Source organism: Cydia amplana, chromosome 9 (genome assembly GCF_948474715.1).
Source record: "Cydia amplana chromosome 9, ilCydAmpl1.1, whole genome shotgun sequence".
Lineage (NCBI taxonomy): Eukaryota > Metazoa > Arthropoda > Insecta > Lepidoptera > Tortricidae > Cydia > Cydia amplana.
Window position 1 is genome coordinate 15,208,292 of NC_086077.1, and position 19,125 is coordinate 15,227,416.

The 19,125-nt window shown below is 35.5% G+C and overlaps 1 protein-coding gene across 1 annotated transcript in view; it reads left to right on the top strand.

Moving 5' to 3' along the window:
* LOC134651207 (uncharacterized) overlaps positions 1-14,658 on the top strand; it is a 69,188-nt gene extending 54,530 nt beyond the window's left edge. Inside the window, exon 2 of the mRNA XM_063506275.1 lies at positions 13,980-14,658. Coding sequence (XP_063362345.1) covers positions 13,980-14,577 — 598 coding nt within the window. The 3' untranslated portion in view covers positions 14,578-14,658. The remainder of the gene's footprint in view (positions 1-13,979) is intronic.
* The last annotated feature ends 4,467 nt before the right edge of the window (positions 14,659-19,125 follow it).

The following is a 19,125-nucleotide window of genomic DNA, read 5'->3' on the forward strand; positions in this document are numbered from 1 at the left end:
GCGCGACCGCTCATTACATGCGTCTACGTTTACCGACCTACCGATGTAAGTTACAAATACTTTTTAGGAAAAAAAAAACATAATTATAAATAATATTTTAGTAAGTATTAAGTATTAACTAACATATTAAATTCTTAATGTTTACACTCCATTTCAGACAATCAGTCCGCATCAAATAGATAGTGATGGTCAATGTGGCCAAATAATATCCACACATCTTTATTTCTATGTTAGGTATGTTACGATATATTTGGCCACTTTAGCCTTCTCTTGTTGCTGACTGTAGGTACACAACGATGACTGGTATAAGTTTAGAGAAGGGAATACCGTAAAACTTTTGACATAAGTAGAATCTGTGCGGAAAGAGAAGAGTCGTGGATTGTATTGGGCCCCATACATTCCACGACTCTTCTATTTCCGCACAGACTCTAGTTAGTCTTATTTTAATTACACACAGAGTGATTTAGTGTCAGCAAAGAATCACCTACGCATATAATTTTAATAAATTAACAACTATTACCCCCTTTTCAAGGTGTTTATGTCTTGAAAATAATAAATGTACCTAGAGGTAATAAAATATAGAAGCAATTTGCCACGCCATAGGATAAAATTGCGTTTTTAATAAACCTTTTAATATTAAGCGGTTACTTGCAGGATGAATGACGTTGCCTTGGTCTCATGCCGGTTTAAAAATCTCCTGGAAATATGAGTTACGTACGACTTAAGCTTACTCGAGTCCTTTTTTAGCATGGCTAAAAATAAACTTTATATTTTATAATGTAGCGAACGTATGTTGCGCTGCATTATGGTTAACCCTACGAGTATCGGATTGCAAAGTGCGTGCGAGACTTTGGCAAATAGGTCAACGTTGTTTAACATTTACATAAGGCTATTATTGAAATGTATAAACGTTAATTCTCCGAAAATGTCAGCGGTCTTATTGCCACGACCCCAAATAATAGGATACGGAGTAATTTTAAATATAAACTCTGCTACTTCAATAAGTAGGTATTCTACTTCAGGGTACTTAAGTATTTTATTTATAAACCTTAAATTATGTTTCAATAATGAATAATGCATTTATATCTAGGAAATACAGAAGTAAGTTTAATAATGTCCAAAAATAACATGTCTAAAGAAGGTCATGAATGTCTGATCGCGCATAACTGATGAAGTGCGGTCTCAAGATGTCTATTGTGTTGTGTATGAGTACAAAATTCTAGAAACACTATGAGATAATAAAAAGAAACTATAGGGTCCGATTTCCCCCACGGGGATCCACGATCTTCTTTTGTTTCACCAATGCAAAGTATCGGTTTTATTAAAAATGCATCGATACCGTGGGAGTCGGCAGTGGGTAATTACCCTCACATGCATACACTCATTGTAAATATTGACTCGAGTAGCTAGGACACAGACGTTTAAACGCAATCGCACCCCGATACTAGTTATTACGCACGATCGATTACTTCTAGCATTATATTAATGCACCTCAAGTTATATTGATACCTGTGACTTTACAATCATACAATATAACCAGTATAACCTTGACCCCGAGAAGCATTACAATGCGTAACTGAAAAACTAACTTAATACTGGCCACAGTAAAAGTCTCGACTTGATATGCTGTAGCGATAGCCTCAGGAAATGCAACGCAACTTTGTCATTAAAAACCCTTCTTTTATTGTACTCAGCTTAACATAATTCTACGCTACAAAACCACAGCATAATCTCCTTAATTATAATTTATTGCGCATATTTTCTCGCCCTACATGCTTTGCGACGCTAAACTTTAAAGAATCTTAGACACTTGCATACGGGCCGCCGCCTAAATGCCAAACATCGCAATCCCTTGCACAAAGACGCATTCCAAATTTGAAATTCCAAAATGGCAGCGCGTCAGTAACCGTTCAGGGATGCCATTATGTTACACCCTTAGCGAACATGGGTGAATCAAGCTCCGAGGCAAACTAGTATAAGAACGCTCTACGATTACGCATAGTTTTTATAGAGGTTTAGATCAAATTACAGTGGTTTCCTAAAGAACTTGACTCGACCACCCTCGCGCAAACAATGAAAATATACGGCCAGTTTACCAAAGCGCATGCGCGACACTGCGTTGCAACGTGGTGCGTTGACCGGCGTGACCTCGAGGTCAAGCGGTCAGTGTTAGGGCCCGCCTACACTACCGCTACTCTATGAGACTATGGTAGGTAGCCCTAGGCGTTGCAGGCGTGGGAACGTGTGAAGGCAGCTTTGTATTGAGGCTCTGCAAACAGCCGATATGTTAAGCTCTAACGTGTCTAAATCTAACTGTACTGGTACTGGAGTTGGGTCTTCGTTTGTCACATAGAGCGTTAAGTGGCTTTAAGAATGTTAGGATTATATCTTAGAGTTAATCAAAGATGTTATGTAAGTTTGTTCTCTGTGAGCATTCTCTGATAGCTTAGCAAAAAGATGTGTATGGGTCAAACAGATTACTGTGTTATCGTCTTTCCTGTAGACATACACAAGAGTTAAGGGCTATAAAGGTTAATTTTCTTATTTAACCCTTATCCACGTGAAAAGGTCCTCCTTTTATTTAGAGAACTATGATAAAATCATTACTTACATGCCCACAAGCTGTTAACTATTGCCCACAGGAGAGAAAAATGTACAGTTAGCGCTAACACACTAGTTTTCTCTCCTGTGGGCAATAGTTAACAGCTTGTGGGCATGGGCAAAATTCCATCCGTAAATAATTACCGCCTATAAAAGTTAACGCGATATTTCAATATTCCGCTAATCGCAGTAAATGTTTATGGCTTCATTACACGGGTATTGTCGCCTGCATCATTCGGAGCAATGATAGGATCTAGGGTGATATTAATCTGCGAGGCGCCTGCGCGCGCGCGATAATTGAAGTACAGGCGGGATAGGGTTGCCACAGGCGCTACAACTTATTTACTTATTTTCAATTTAGGAGTATGTATAATGAGCTGCAAAAGTGCATACCCATGTACGCACTTTATGAATTAATTCATTCATAACGTGGGTCTGCACTTTCACAGTGCAGACCACGCAGTGACTCGGTATCCCTATATTATAATTACCACATTTTTCTTTCGATTGACAGAACAAGATGTTACGTCAAACTTCTGTGGAATTATGACCACATTATGACTTTTAAAATAACACTTGCACAGTCTGTGCTATCAAAATCGCTGCCGAGTTAGCTTTAACTGACTCTATTTCAATTGGCGTTTTTTATCAACGATAGTCATCTTGGCCAGATCCCTTTGTTTGACATAATTATTGAAAGTCATAACGTAATGATTGCCAGATTATCAATCCTATGCCTTTGAGATAGGTTAGTTTAGGCACAGGGCGGACACGCCATACATCGAAAATCATTGGTGTTTATATGTATGAACGGCACGTCTGTACACGCGTCATTGTGTGAGTAAGTCGCTTAGGGCTGACACTCGTGCGGCGCGCGGGGAAGGCGGAGCCGAAGCTTGCCAAGGCCGGCCGAAGTGACACGACGAGCCGCCCGCTGCGTTGAATAATTCAACCGAAATATGTTAACTAATGTTTAAGTTTAATTACGCTCCAATTGTTTTGTTACGCCATTATAATATTTACGTTATTGTTGATACCTATTGATTTTATATAACATACATACCTAATGGAAAAATTCAATAGGTATATATTAATAACAGAGATTGAATAACAAAATAAATCAAAAATCTAACCCTAAATTAGCCTGAGGCAGTTCCCAGGATACTGGCCGCGTTCCCTCTCTGCACAGTGAGGTTGAATTTTTGGGCAAAATACCTAATTAATTATATTACAATAAAAAAAAACATCTCTTCTTAATCTCTTATCAGTTTGGGATACTCTGTATAGATAGCTGTTGGATCTCCAAAATATAAATAAATAAATCAATAAAAACGCGAATATTCCGAGCATAAATTCTTTTTTGTGAAAAGAGTGTAAAACTAAAAATAAAACATTTACAAGTAAAATCTATGTAGGTATTTACATTTAAATGTTAACTTAACATTCCTAACTTCAACGAACAAAAAATCGTTAGGCGTATGGCGTACTGTATGTGACGTACGATATTATTATACGAAAGTTTACCCTTATATACATTTCGTGTATTTTAAATTGAAAACTTGATTACTTATTTCTAAAATAACACACACACAGGGCCCAGGGCACACTCGGTACTCGTGCATAGCACAATAGACCGGCATTTTGAACGTTCCGTCCGTCATCGCGTCGCTAACCGAACTGAGCGCGCGTCTAAAACTCTGCTAACTGATGTCGAGGGGCGAGGTAATCCGAGTCGGGGCGGGGCGCTGCGTGTCCGTTCTGTATGATAATACTATTACTTATTCTGTGGTTTAGGTTTATTTTATGGCAATCTTGAAAAGTTACGTGTTTCAGAGAAATCCCAAATTATGACTACTTAACGAAAATGCGGACAAACAATAAGTACATTATGACTTAAAACTTTATGGGAAACAATAGAGACTCCATCTAGGCTAGGCCCCTGGTGATTTGACAACCCTATGTAATTACTATAACATGCGACGCTCAAGATTCTTTATCGTACGCTTTGATGCTCTGAATTTAAATAAGCACTCCTGTCCTGTCCCATACCTCCCGTACAATTTTATATGCAATTATAATCCATCATGGCCGGTGCTTAAGTACCTACATTTTTAAAGTGCTTACTTTTTTTTGTATATTTACTTGAAGGCAAATGTGTTCATAGATCCAACTATACATGTATTGTATAATACTTAACTACATACATAGTCTACATACAAGTTTATATTTGCAACTTTTATTTGCATATCCAACTATGAATATTAGGGGCCATGCACAGATTCAATGTTTCCATTTCTTTTGCAGTCGGGATGGTCTTTACCGGCCCGTCAGATGCGATGATCATAATGACAGTCTAATGATAGTAATGATCATTGAAGATAATACCTATGTTTACGCTTTTAACCTGGTTTCGGAGTGTTAATCAAAATGTATTAGTAAATTGCTATCGCTTTCGATATGATCGCTGTAATGGGATCAATTTGACGTGTCCATGTCCATGGTTATTTATGCGGTCGTTAATGTGAATAAGTAGAGCAAGTACAGATTTTAAGGGCTTCCGTGCCGTTCCTATAGCAATTAGAGTCAGTATCTAATCTAACGGCACGGTATAGCGGCCGGCACTTGCACCATCAGCCTAACCCGGGGTTAACCGGTTAAAGAACACAGACTAGTAATTTCTCTGCACGTAGTATTTATAGAGAGGGTTTTCAAACAAATGCCACCCTCATAGTGGCTCTCTAATAAATTCATATTCATCATGATTATTGATCATACATAGAGTCTGTGCGGAAAGAGAAGAGTCGTGGATTGTATTGGGCCCCATACATTCCACGACTCTTCTCTTTCCGCACAGACTCTAGTTGTTATACTGGACTATAGTTAAGTGGTTTTACAGTTCTTGAATAACAGGATAAAACGCCATATTCTTGAAAAAACGACATATTTACGTACCTACATGTACAACGTGCAAAATAACTTCGATTTCGACGAACCCACTTAACATGTACATAAAAGACATAAATCTAAAGACCTACAATACTACTATTTACGATTATTACCAATCTCGCGCCTTCTTGTCACATGCTGTCGGAAATCTGCAAAAGAAGTTATCAAGCCATAAACAGCCAGTGAAGAAACTAACTGAGATATATCAAAGCAGTTTACAACTTTACATGTATAGATCACCTAGTTACCCGAATAAGGCTGAACACCGCTGTGCAATGTTTAATGAGAACCAGTACAAGTCGTTATTAATTCAGTCAGAAATCGTAGCGAAATATGAACTTTATCACACTGCAATAAATGTCAGAGTTGAGTATTCAGTCTAAGATGGTCGTAGAAATTCGAGACATCCTTCAATAGGTACAATATAGTTAGTAACGATTGCTCGTTGCATACAGAATTGTACCTGAATGAGATCAAAATAGTTCTTAGACGTTGAAACTGATTTCAATTAAGTGGCTTTAATTTAGGTACAATATATATATGTATACACGTAAGTAGGTAGGTAATAAATTGTTCATCAGTCGTAAAAAATGTAGTATATGTACTACATTTTTTACGATACTATGGTATGTTGTTACTCAGCTGCGAAGTCGCTAGTTAGCACAGCATTCCCGGATTAACGGTCCTTTAAGTAGGTACTCAAAGAAGTTCATTTACAGGTCTTGATTTATGTAGAAGTATGACGGGAACTCGCACCCACGTGTAGTATCTCGAACATATGTAACAATAACATAAATTAAAGTGCCTTTGTTCTATTTAATTTACTCTGAAACTGTGTTTCTGGTGTTTTTATTTCTATATGCAATAAAGTATATACATACATACATAAATTAAACGTTCTACGGGTAAAGGTACCTTAAGGCGGTCGGGCCTTACGCTTTTATTAAGAACTCTCCAATATTAAATGCGGTGATATTCGACTTAAGCCAACCATTATGGGCCATTTGTTCTCTTTTAAATAAATAAATTGAATTGATTGAATTGAATTTAAGTGCCAACCGCCAAAATGCACCTTTACGCCACAAATGTGAAGCTTTTCCTGCCAGCGACCAGTGGGTTGCCTGTATTGTCGTTTGTCATGTTCTAGGAAAGCTATAAAATAATCGCACTTGCTAGGGTTGCCAGGTAGAAGTTTAGAAAAACGCTGACTTTTTACAAGCTTATAGCAGTTTGCGTGTGAAACCTAGAACCTAACCACTCACAGTTCTTGTTGCAGTCCTAATCCTAATGTCCATTATCTGCTAAAAAAGTAATGTAGTTTAGGCATTATCATTTCACTTTATTAGATACCCACATAACTTCAAGACAAGCAGTATCAGAATTAATTTTGTATTAAGCAGAAACGTCTGCGAACGATGCTATTAAGCTTCGAAATAAATTAAAAGTGGAAAAATCCCTAGTGTTGAGCCTCCCTAGGGCTCATATATGGTGGAAATATTCGCTGAATTGGGTACGGTCTTGGTAGCTCAGATGGCAGAGCACTGTACTAGTGATCCAGTGGTCGTGGGTTCAAGTCCCACCCAAGAATTTTTCCACTTTTAATTTATTTCGAAGCTTAAGCAGTATCAGATCGAAAATCGAAATTTCGTTACCTATATTTAGGTAGTTTGCCTCTGTACTGTATTGCTCGAATGTACAAATGTGATGGTCCGCGGTAAGCCCTGTGGTGCCCTTGTCCTGTCAGAAAAATGTATTAAGGTCTAGCAACCCTACTGTAATATACAAATAGTATTAGTATTAGTACCTAAGTAGTTACTTGCTCTTGCGCATTGTGTTAGTGTTCAGAAATATAACTTCTAAAGCTTTCTTGTTTTTATGGTTTTGTTTTGATTTATTTTGACGTGAAAATTTAAAACAGTTCACAACTTTGGGAACAAATCAAATTATATTGTTAAATATTTTGATTTGTGTTTTTGAAGTTAGTCACACTTCTATACATATATAAATTATAAACTGAAATAGATGTCATATATTAAAGAAAAAGTGACGAAGCCCTCCAGTGGTGAAGGATCCGGATCCGGATAATATTAGTTTTTTTTTCACCAGTTACGAACAGTAAGGCATTTTTAAATAAGTTTTAAAATTATTTATACAAGCATAATTTAAATATGAGCATAACGAAAGACAATAGCAATAGTTGCAATTCACTATTGTCACGACAGCTTAATTTAACTTAATTAAATAATTGTTGAATTCGTGAATAAATTGGCCTTGCTACCGTTGCTTGGCCATCTTAAATGTTAAAACTTAATAATCATTTATTTACACACAAGATATATACAGTGTATTACTAAAAGAAATTAAAAACTAGCTTAAATCTAAAATAGGCCCTTGAGGCATTGTACCAAGGATGTTGGCAACATTTCCTCGCTGTATCGCAATGCTGATACGTTGTGCGAGGTAGCCGCCAGCTCTTCGGTCACCAGTTACCTACCTACGTCAACCAAACGCTTCGCGATTTCTGCGAACAACTTATGCGCGCTGGGACCCCATGGACCTAGAGTTTCAACTCCAAACTATTCAACATTTTAATAAACATAATTTTTAAATGTAAATTGAGACTGCGAGTGTACACGAATGTTACGGTTTAACTTTCCATTTCTCTCGGAACGGGGTGCTTATTGAAATTATATGCTATTACATATGTGGGGCTCATGAAAGTGACGCAGCTTTGCTCATGTAGTCGGTATATAATGCCTCAAAGCCGTAGGCTTAAGAGTCTCACGGACCCGCCGCCAAAAAGCCGCTCTCATACAATTTACTTAGTAGATAGAGCGTTACTTTGCTTTCATTTTAAAACGAGATGTTTAAATTTTATGACGTTTGGTCTGAAAATTTACATCTACTTAGATATAGATAATTATTTATGTTATTTGGATGTTCATGTCATGTCATCATGTTTTTTCAGAATGTCGTTTTAAAATGTGAACGTACTTAACTCGATTCGGCTCTTTATAATAAAACCTAATTTTATTGTATCTGTTATAAACTGAAACAGTTTATAATTTATATTGTATTTCAGTTTATAATTTATATATAGTAGTGTGACTACTTAAAAAACACAAATCAAAATATTTAACAAAATAATTTGATTTGTTCCCAAAGTTGTTTATTCTATCTGCTTTAGATTTTGTCGTAGGTGATAGCTAAATATTTGTAATTTTACTGCACGTAATTCCGAATAACATTAAAGTATACGTTGTCATGTCTCCGCTAATTGGTGGCCACACTACAAAGACATTGTGTAGGGTATGCACTATTGCTTTTGTTTGACTTCAACTTCCAGCCTCGACAAACAACTCCAAGACTCCAAGTCAATGCACTCGGGAGCTTGAAACTAGAGACGAGGAAATAATAACAACCTTTCATATATGTGTGGTGGTCAAAAATCGTGGGTTTAACCTCAGTTGTGCTGTATAGAGCAGAAAAAAATTGTTCTTAGAAAAAATTTACACTACCTCGTATTTAATTGTACATAGCCCTAGACGTCATGCAGTCAGCGAGATCTAACCCACCTACGTTACCTACCTTATTATACGTTACTACCTACCTACCTACCTACGTTATGTCTACAGCCCTTTTACCTCCGAAAGCTACTATTAACATAGAGAAATAATGTAGAATGTTTACTCTATACATCAGTCACCTTACTTGATAAATAATAAGTTATTTGGAAGATATGGTAAGACGTATTACTAATAGGTTTAAAACTCCCCTAAAAGTGAATACCTTTATAAATTTATATGAAAGTTTAAATCTCAAATTCAATTTGTTCTTGTACGCGAGGGCTATTTCTTAAAATGCCTTATAAATACGACAAACGCAACATTTTATAAATAAAGTACAAGTCTTTATTATTCGCCTGTCTCTGGTTGGAACTTTAGCCTATTGCTGAACAAAGTTGTTATCCGTTTATGACTGGCTTTGGAATGCGAACCATTGACATTACTTGTTGTTTTAACTGCCGGCTCCATGGCAAGCCCTTAGCAAAATACCTTTGAATTAAATGAATGACCGAAGAAAAACTTTTATTTCTCATATAACCTGTCTGCTAGCATTCAAGTCCCAACAAATACTTCAGATACTTCAGGTATACTTTATTTCTTAAACTTAAAACAGTTGAGATATATACTCTGCCAAGCCATTTCCGTCAGTAGCAAAGAGCGATAATTTAAAACTTGCAGGCGCGAAGAGGGTTATCGTACCATGACACATGACGACATGTTTGATCGCCGACTTAAAGAACTATTATTAACGACATCGCTGTACTCTGTATAGGGCTTGCAATTCGAATATTCGAATATTCGAATTTGTCGAATATTCGACCTGTTTTGATATTCGAATATTCGGCCGCTCAGATTTCGAATATTCGAATATTTTTTATTATTGTAAAAAAAATTATGTCATCCGCTGTAGTTACAGTTTCTGTGTGTTTTACGGGTATTTACAGTGAATAAGGAACGGTAGGTACCCAAATACGAAGGAAATAATATTTTTACTGAATTCCTCTCGATAGACTTCGTGGATACAGTGAAACCTAACTCAATTTAAAAGAAAACGAAATCAAAAAGTATGTTATTTTTACGGTGCGTAAGTTTTAAGTTAAAGGGTCATTCTGTTTATTCAGTACAAGCGTACCTTAAGCGAATTTTTGAAGTCTAAACCTTGCCACTTATCGCAATTCTCACATTTAATCATACCAAACCTGCCCAACTTGGTAATCTAACCATGCACCTTTAGCTGACGAATAATCCACCCAGTACTCAACTAACTTTTTCCCTTAAATATTCCAATATTATATAATTAGCCGACCATTAGGAGTAATAACTTGCCAAAACAAATAAAGTCAATAAAGATTCAAAATACAATTAAATTAAAGGCCTTTTTACAGGCCTCTGAGTGATTACAAGTTAATTTAAATCGGAAAATAATTACCTACTGAAAAAAATATCTTACATACCTAGGTGTTTGGATGGTTAAAGTTATATTATTTCACGCAACGACGCATTTATAATAAGTTTTATCTAGAAATATTAAATACATCTAATTTTGGCGTTGTACTTGTTTTTATAAATGTGGGCATCTTATAAATAGTAGGATGATAAAATCTAGTCAATTAAGTGGATTTCTGCCAAATATCCTTAGTTTTAGCAATATGTGATAAAAGCTTTTGAATAAAACGATAATAAACCGATTTCTCGTTCCTTTTCTTATTTTTTATAATATTCGAATAATTATTCGAATATTCGAATACGTTGTCAGAAAAAGTCGAATATTCGAATATCTGAAAGTTTCGAATATTTGCAAGCCCTAACTCTGTAAAAGAGTACAGTGAACAATACAAATACTAAAAATTTTTACTTGACATTAATTTAAATTATTGTTTTTATTTTATTTTGGTTTTTTGTATTCATTTTTGACATTTTATTTATGGAACTTGACATTATATTACCTAGGAAAGCACTAGTATTATATACAAAATAGTTTTAGATTTTAGTTAAGTTGTACGACATTTTAATTTTATTTCTATTTTATTTTTGACATTATTGATTTCACAATTTACTATTATTTTTATTATTCTTTAAATTTTGTTTGTATACACTTGACGATCTTTTTGTGAATTTCTGCTATTTTTAAGGAAGTAACATGTAAATTTTCAATCAGAAATAAATATTATCTATCTATCTATCTATCATAGAAAATTTGAATTTCGCGCCTTTTTGTACTGCCAAACTTATTTATCTGGCTATAAAGTAATTATTTACTAATTTTACTGGCGACTTAATTCAAAGTTCCAGCAAACTGCCATTAAATGGAAAATAAGAAGTAATTTTTATTTGTTTTTAAGTTGTTTGTGACGTTTATAGATTCACTAGCTGTTGCCCGCGACTTCGTACGCGTGGATTTGTATATTGGTGGTTATATATTCTACATTAGCTTAGAACATTATGCAGCAAGAGATTGCGGTAGGACGGTTAATCATTTCTTAATTATTAATATTATACAATACAACGCATGAGACTTGTCTTTCACAACCTACGAAGTTTCAAGCCCCTAACTGAATAAAATTGTCCTCGATGTAATCCCTCTAAACCCCCTTAGAAGATTTTCATGTCCTCTATTTAATAAAACCTACTACCTAACTACCTATTTACGAAGTTTGAAGTTCCTAGCTTTAAATAAAATTTGAACCCTATACAAACTTTCAAACCCTTTTTAACCATTTTAGGGGATGAATTTTTTAAAAGCTGAAATTATTTTTCTTGTATTCTAATAATATGCATTTAAACAACGATTCTAGTCCCGCACTCAAAAAAATGTTTGGCCTCCTCTGAAATTACTTTTCTTCTCTTTTGATAAAATACATTTTTACGAAGTTTCAAGTATGTAGCTTTAAATAAAATTTGAACCCTATACAAACTTTCAACCCCCTTTCGACCCTTTAATTAAGAGATGAATTTTTATAAACGCTGAAATTACTTTTCTCGTATTTTAATAATATACCATTTTACAAAGATTCAAGCCTCGTACTCACAAAAATGTTTGATCTCCATGCTAAATTTTAACCCTTTTTCACCACCTTGAGGGATGAATTTTCGAAAACACTAAATAAGTTTTCTTCGCTTTTAATAAAATACCTTTTTACGAAGTCTCGAGTTCCTAGCTTAAAATATAATTTGAACTCCATACAAACTTTCAACCCCTTTTTAACCCTTTTAAAGCATGAATTTTTAAAAACGCTGAAATTAGTTTATTGCCCGTTTAAAATAATACCTTTTTACGAAGTTTCAAGTTCCTAGCTTAAAATAAAATTTGAACCCCATACAAACTTACAACCCCTTTTTTAACCCTGTTAGGGGATGAATTTTACAAAACACTGAAATAACTTTTCCTGTATTTTAATAATATCCCGAAATACAAAGATTCAAGTCCCGCGTTCGAAAAACTGTTTGATATCCATACAAACTTTCAACCCCTTTTTCACCACCTTAGAGGATGAATATTCAAAAACGCTGAAATCAGTTTTCTTGTATTTTAATAACATATATTTTTACGAAGTTTCAAGTTCCTAGCTTAAAATAAAATTTGAACTCCATACAAACTTTCAACCCCTTTTTAACCCTGTTAGGGGATGAATTTTACAAAACCCTGAAATAACTATTCCTGTCTTCTAATAATATCCCCAAATACAAAGATTGAAGTCCCGCATTCTCAAAAATATTTGATCTCCGTACTAATTTTTAACCCCTTTTTTACCACCATGGGGGATGAATTTTTAAAAACGTTGAAATTAGTTTTCATGTTTTTTAATTTAATACCTTTTTACGAACTTTCAAGGTCCTAGCTTAAAATAAAATTTGCACCCCAGGACAAAGTTTCATCCCCTTTTTTACCCCCTTAGGGGTTGAATTACCTAAAACTTCGCAATTACTTTTTTTTGTCATCGGCTATTATGCCTTTCTAAAAAGTTTCAAATCATTTGTTATGGATTCAAACTTTCAACCCCTTTTTAACCCTGTTAGGGGATGAATTTTCAAAAACGCTAAAATTACTTTTCCCGTCTTATAATAATATCCCTATATACAAAGTTTCAAGTCCAACACTCACAAAAATATTTGATCTCCATACAAACTTTCAACCCCTTTTTCATCACCTTGGGGGATGAATTTTCGAAAACGCAGAAATTAGTTTTCTTGTTTTTTAATATAGTACATTTTTACAAAGTTTCAAATTCCTAGCTTAAAATAAAACTTGCACCCCATACAACCTTTCATCCCCTTTTTAACCCCCTTAGGAGTTGAATTTTTCAAAATCGCTTCTTATCTCTTGTACACTTTATAAATTCAACCTAGTGTGCAAATTTCAACTTTCTAGCTTTTGTAGTTTCGGCTCTGCGTTGATGAATCAGTCAGTCAGTCAGTCAGTCAGTCAGTCAGTCAGTCAGGACACTTGCATTTATATATATAGATTAGTCACCGTTCACCGTGCAGCTATAAAATTTAACAGAAAAGGTTTTAAAAAACAAACCTGCTTGTTAATTTTTAGTCTTTGGTCTCTTGTTTGGTGTCTGGCAACTCTAAATCAAGTAGCTTGGAAAATCCTGAGAAATATACTTGGTCAACCAGATCTTGACAGTAGAAAAAGGCGGCAAATTTGAAAAATGTAGGCGCTAAGGGATATCGTCCCATACAAAATTTGAATTTCGCGCCTTTTTTTACTGACAAGATTTGGTTGACCAGCTATAGTAAACAAAAACATTCAATCAATTATAATTAAGTACATTTGTCATTGTTATAAATCGTTTATGGTCTAATTTTTTTTTTTTTGTAGAACAACAAATATTTTTTAATATTGTCTTTCGATTGTTCCAGGGTATCGGCATTCCTGCTACTAGTCGCAGCGACATGCTGCGTCCCCGCCCCGGCCTTGCGGCGCGACAACAGCCTCACGGTCGACGACAAGAAGGAACAGACCACACACGAACTGCTCAGCTCTCTAGGCCTCAAGAAACTCATGGTGCCCGCCGCCCATCACAGGAAACGAGTCGCCGAACAAGGCAGGCGGCACGCCACGGGAGACTCCAGAATGTTCGTCATCAAACTACCACCGAACACCAGCTACTATACCCACGCTGACCCCGCCCCAGCAGCAGCCAGAACCCTACCTCTTCAAATGACTGGCAACGGCAAACCAGCTCGAGTATACCATTGGAACCTCCCCGTCCTCCACAAACTAGCTAAAGACAGACCACAGGCACGGTTCGACGATGACGTCGTCGACGTCGAAAGCACTCCGACGTGGCCCAAAGGCATGAACAACCATCCGAACTCATTAGACTCTTTAGCGTACTATGTTCCCGACAAGAAAACCTCGTTCAGAAAATACTTCTCAGGAAACGGGAAGCCCAAGTCGTTCTACGTCCTGCAGAAAAACAAGAATTCGGCGCAGTACCATAGACTACTGCCATAATTCGTTGGTTTATCTATTTTTTTTATAGGTGATCTGAAAACGGATGAAACTGAACGCATCTACAATGTAGACGTTTGCTAGTGTCATGCGTTTTCAAAGCGTTTTAAAATAGTAGTTTGTGTTACAAGGGATCAAAATGATATATATTTCCGTCAAGGGCGTACATTGAATCCTGAATGAAGCGATGGGGCGCTGAGCGTAATGATGAGGGATGCAAGTGTTAACGCCCAAGACGAAATAATTTTGATACCGTGTGACACACACTGCTTTTCACATCAACTATGAGGAAAATAAAAAAATCTTAGTGTTGACACCATCTGATGCTTAAACAGATTATTTAAGCTAAAAAAAATAATGTGCATAAAAATGTAAAAATAGTGTGCTAGAACAGAAAATGGTACCTTTGATCCCTCTTGGTAGGGAGGAAAAGTGCCCCTTTGAACCCTCCTAGCAGGGAAGAAAAAGCTCTTTTCCGAATAGGTGGTGTGAAAAATATCTTTTCATCCATCAGTGATCTATTTGTCAAGGATAATTTTATAAGATATCGTCAATCCAATTATCGAAAATGAACAATTATTATATTTTTAATTTAGAAAGCAAAATAGCATGACTTGTTTTGGAACGCTCCCTTAAATTATGTTTAGCGTGCAAAATAATTAAGTAGGTATGTGTTTTATTTATTGCCGTCGTTATATAAATTTAACGTTGGTGTAATAAAACGTTATTTGCACTAATTGTGCCCTACAAATACAGCCTTTCTCTAAGCACGCCTAGTAATTTATATTAACAATTTTCTAAGTTGCCCACAATTAAATAGCGATTTGTAACTCGCTGCGCTGGTTGGGAAAACTGTCATTTAGCTTACTTATCGCCCGTTTAGTTCTCAACAGACCCAATAAATTATACTAGATCAATATTAGCTTCCATGTTTTGCATCAACGAGAGATAATTGCATTATTTATGGTTGATTTTATGGGCAGATTAGACAGTCATGAATGGCAATTAATTAGCTAAAAGCTAAGCTTTTGTCTTCTTTAGCAAAATTCACGAACAGAATAAAATGCAGGATTCAGGTATCTATTTGAAACAGTGTAACTACTAACGTACCTTTGGAAATAGTCACATCAGTCACATGACTTTACGGTACATTTCTTGTTTTCGTTTGGCGTTTGGCGATTGTCATTGTGTGTCATTGTCCTCTAGACTAGGTTATATTTCAACATTCTTTTCACCACACCTACTGGTAAAGGCTCTCTTGATTGTTCAAAAACTTATAGCATTTTATTCACATGTGAGGCAAAGTAATCAAATGCTTTTGAGTTGTAAGTATTCTTCTGTTTGCTGGTAGAATTGACTTGAATGATGATTTTGAATGATAAATATTCAATAACATTCAATTGGAATTTATTTGGTTTGATTTTGTTTGATATCTTCCAGTTAAAAACATTTTCTTCGGGTTGGTGAAAATTTTTTGTGTTTCAGTCGGGGGCAAATTTTGTTTGACCCTCGTGCTTTAAAACCCTCGCAATGCTCAAGATTCCATTTTCCAATTTTGGATCCTTCGCTTGCTCGGGTATCAATATTAGCTCGAGCGGTTAAACAATAACTTTGCCCCTTGTAAAACAAATAACTATTACCTACTTTATACAAACTCAATGGTAAACCTATTAAAGTTGGAACCACTCACGCCAGCTCATTTATTGCAGAAGCCTTAATAAAATTAATCCAGTATGTGGATATAACTTTAATAGAGTGCATTAAATAAACGACTGCGCCGAGTCCTTCCTGCGATCGACACTAATCAGGCAAAGACCGGGTTTTATCAAACCAACTATACTAAGCCACTTTATGGAGTTTTACAGCTTGCCTTATGCTTTACTAACTTAATTTCATTATAATTTAACCGCGTAAAGCCTATTTTATATATTATTCTATTTTATTTAAATTTTCATGGGTCAAAAATGGGTGCTAATGGGTGTTTACCTTATATAGCATTTGTCTCATTTAAGACCGGGATGATGTGAATGCTTGAACTAGTAATTTTACGAATATTTATTATTAAGAGTGCTATTACATTTCGGGGATGAGCGAGTTTAGGTATTTTACGCGCTGCGGCAGGCCCCGCAGCTCAGTACGCTGATCCCTTCCACCGCATTTTCCCTCGGTCGCACTACAATGATGGATTAAACATTCTTGATCCGATCGTGAAGCATATTGAAATCAACCATAACAACACTAACTGTACTTTAATATCAAAGTCCTAAAAATGTTATTTGGTACGAAAATACTAAATCCAGTGCAAATATACATACTTATGTAGGTCATTATTACTAGAAAGAAATTATACGTAAGTAGGTACTTACTTAGGTACTCGCTTATTTTCATTTTTCGTCATTGCATATGGTATAAGTTGTATAGTGAAACTATTTTAGCTATATAATAAAACCTTTAATTTGCAGCAAAATGTGCAAATCAGGGATGTTGCGAACATCCGCATCCGCATCCGCAACCGCGGAACATCCGCATTATTTTCAACATCCGCATCCGCATCCGCATCCGCATAAAATCGATGCGGAGCTTATGCGGATGCGGATGTCGAACAAGTCGGTACAGGAACGTCTTAGCGGCGGCGTAAGTGCTAGGTAATTTCGTCATTACCTATAACGAAATCGTCTAGATCCAGAAAAGCCGGCGAAGTTGCTGTTTATTAAATATAACGCACCTATATTCTTGCTCAAATACTAAACGTTTGGTTTTTTTTAATAAAAAAATACTAAAAATTTAATATTTGACGTTTTCTAAGTACCTAATCTTGACATCCGCATCCGCATCCGCATCCGCGGATGTGAGCCTTTAAAAATCCGCATCCGCATCCGCATCCGCGGATGTCAAAAAATCTGCATCCGCAACATCCCTGGTGCAAATGCTTTGTTATTAGTACCGTAAACCGGGGTGACTTTCAAATGCAGGGGCGACTTCGATATTTCAGTTTTTCAGCCGTTACATATTTTTATTCGGATTTTTTAGTAGTAGGTAAACAAGTATGTATAATAATCTAACTTGTTACACGAACAGTTCGAGAAAATAATGAATAATGATAATTTAGTGGCAGTTTTAAAACTATCAAAGTATCCCCAAAATTTCCTAAAGTCACCTCGTTTTACGGTACCTAAGTACTCTTACCGACTATGTGCATGCAGCTTAATTGAATTGTAAAACACAATGATAAAATCATAGATATAATATTCAAAACTTTCGCGTTTTAAATACATATTAACTCACATCGTCGAACGCCGAAAAACGTCTAAACATCGGTAAATAAAGGTAAGTAATGAAATAAATTTCGCGTTAGACCCGTCTATAAATGTAAGTTAAAATCATAGATAAATTAATTTTTTCTACTAAAGTTTAGCAACTAAACTAACCCAGTGTCACTCTATTGTAAATAAAATCAATCAGGGCCTCAATTCGACAAGCTCAATTTATGGTGCATGTCAAATAGGAGCCGTGAATTATTAATTATTGTAAAATAGTTTTAAGATAAATAGGTGCTTAGTTGTGTTAGTAAGGTAAGACTGCTCCACGAATTTAAAATTATTAGGTTAGTGTAGCTACCTATGTAATATACGCTACTAGGAGCACTAGGACTAGGTCTAGAAGCATACAATCATTAAGATCGTATAGGTATTCCCATTTCATAGATTTCATACCAAGAGCAAGCTAGCCTACCGCAAACTCAGAAAATAAACATGCTTGTATTTTGATCTCGTAAATCTAATAATCCAGTGCGATATGAATGCAAGAGCAATAGAGACGAAAAATATAATTTTTTGAAATTACATTTTACGGTAGCCAAGGCTAGTAAAATGCTCCGACCAGTTTAATTTTGTCCACAAAATAATAAGATTTTTTTTGTATGTTATTGACATGTACGTTTACACCGTATTAAACGAATTGAATTGCATTGAATTGAATTGCATTTATACTGAGAACTCAAATAAATGGTTGGTGCTACTGACCCTATTTTATATGCTCATAATAAAGCAGTCATTTCTTCCTAGATTTTGCATTTATTATCTATGTAAGTAAAAGACTCGAAAATAATTAATATTTATCTAATAGTTAACCCATGCTTACTACTCGTACATCGAAGTTATGTAGTAAGAGTTAGACCAAGATAAGTCTGCAACGATTTTGATAGCACACGCAGTGCAAGTGTTATTTTAAACGACAAACTTCTATGAAATTATGAGTATTATGACGCATATAAATAACACTGCGTGTGCTGTCAAAATCGTTGCAGACTTATCTTGGTCTTACTCTAGTAGGTACTTAAAAACATTAAGATATACTAAAGTAGCTTACGCTTTAAATTATTTATTAAGTAATAAGGCAATAATATAAGTCGTTATACTTTGATAACAATTTTATGTACAACATTCTTTTCTACGGCTAATAAAATATTTTATTGAATGTTTGTTATTTTATTTCTTTGAGTTAATTTATATGAGGATGAAGCGGTGGTGGCCGAGTGGATATGACGTCCGA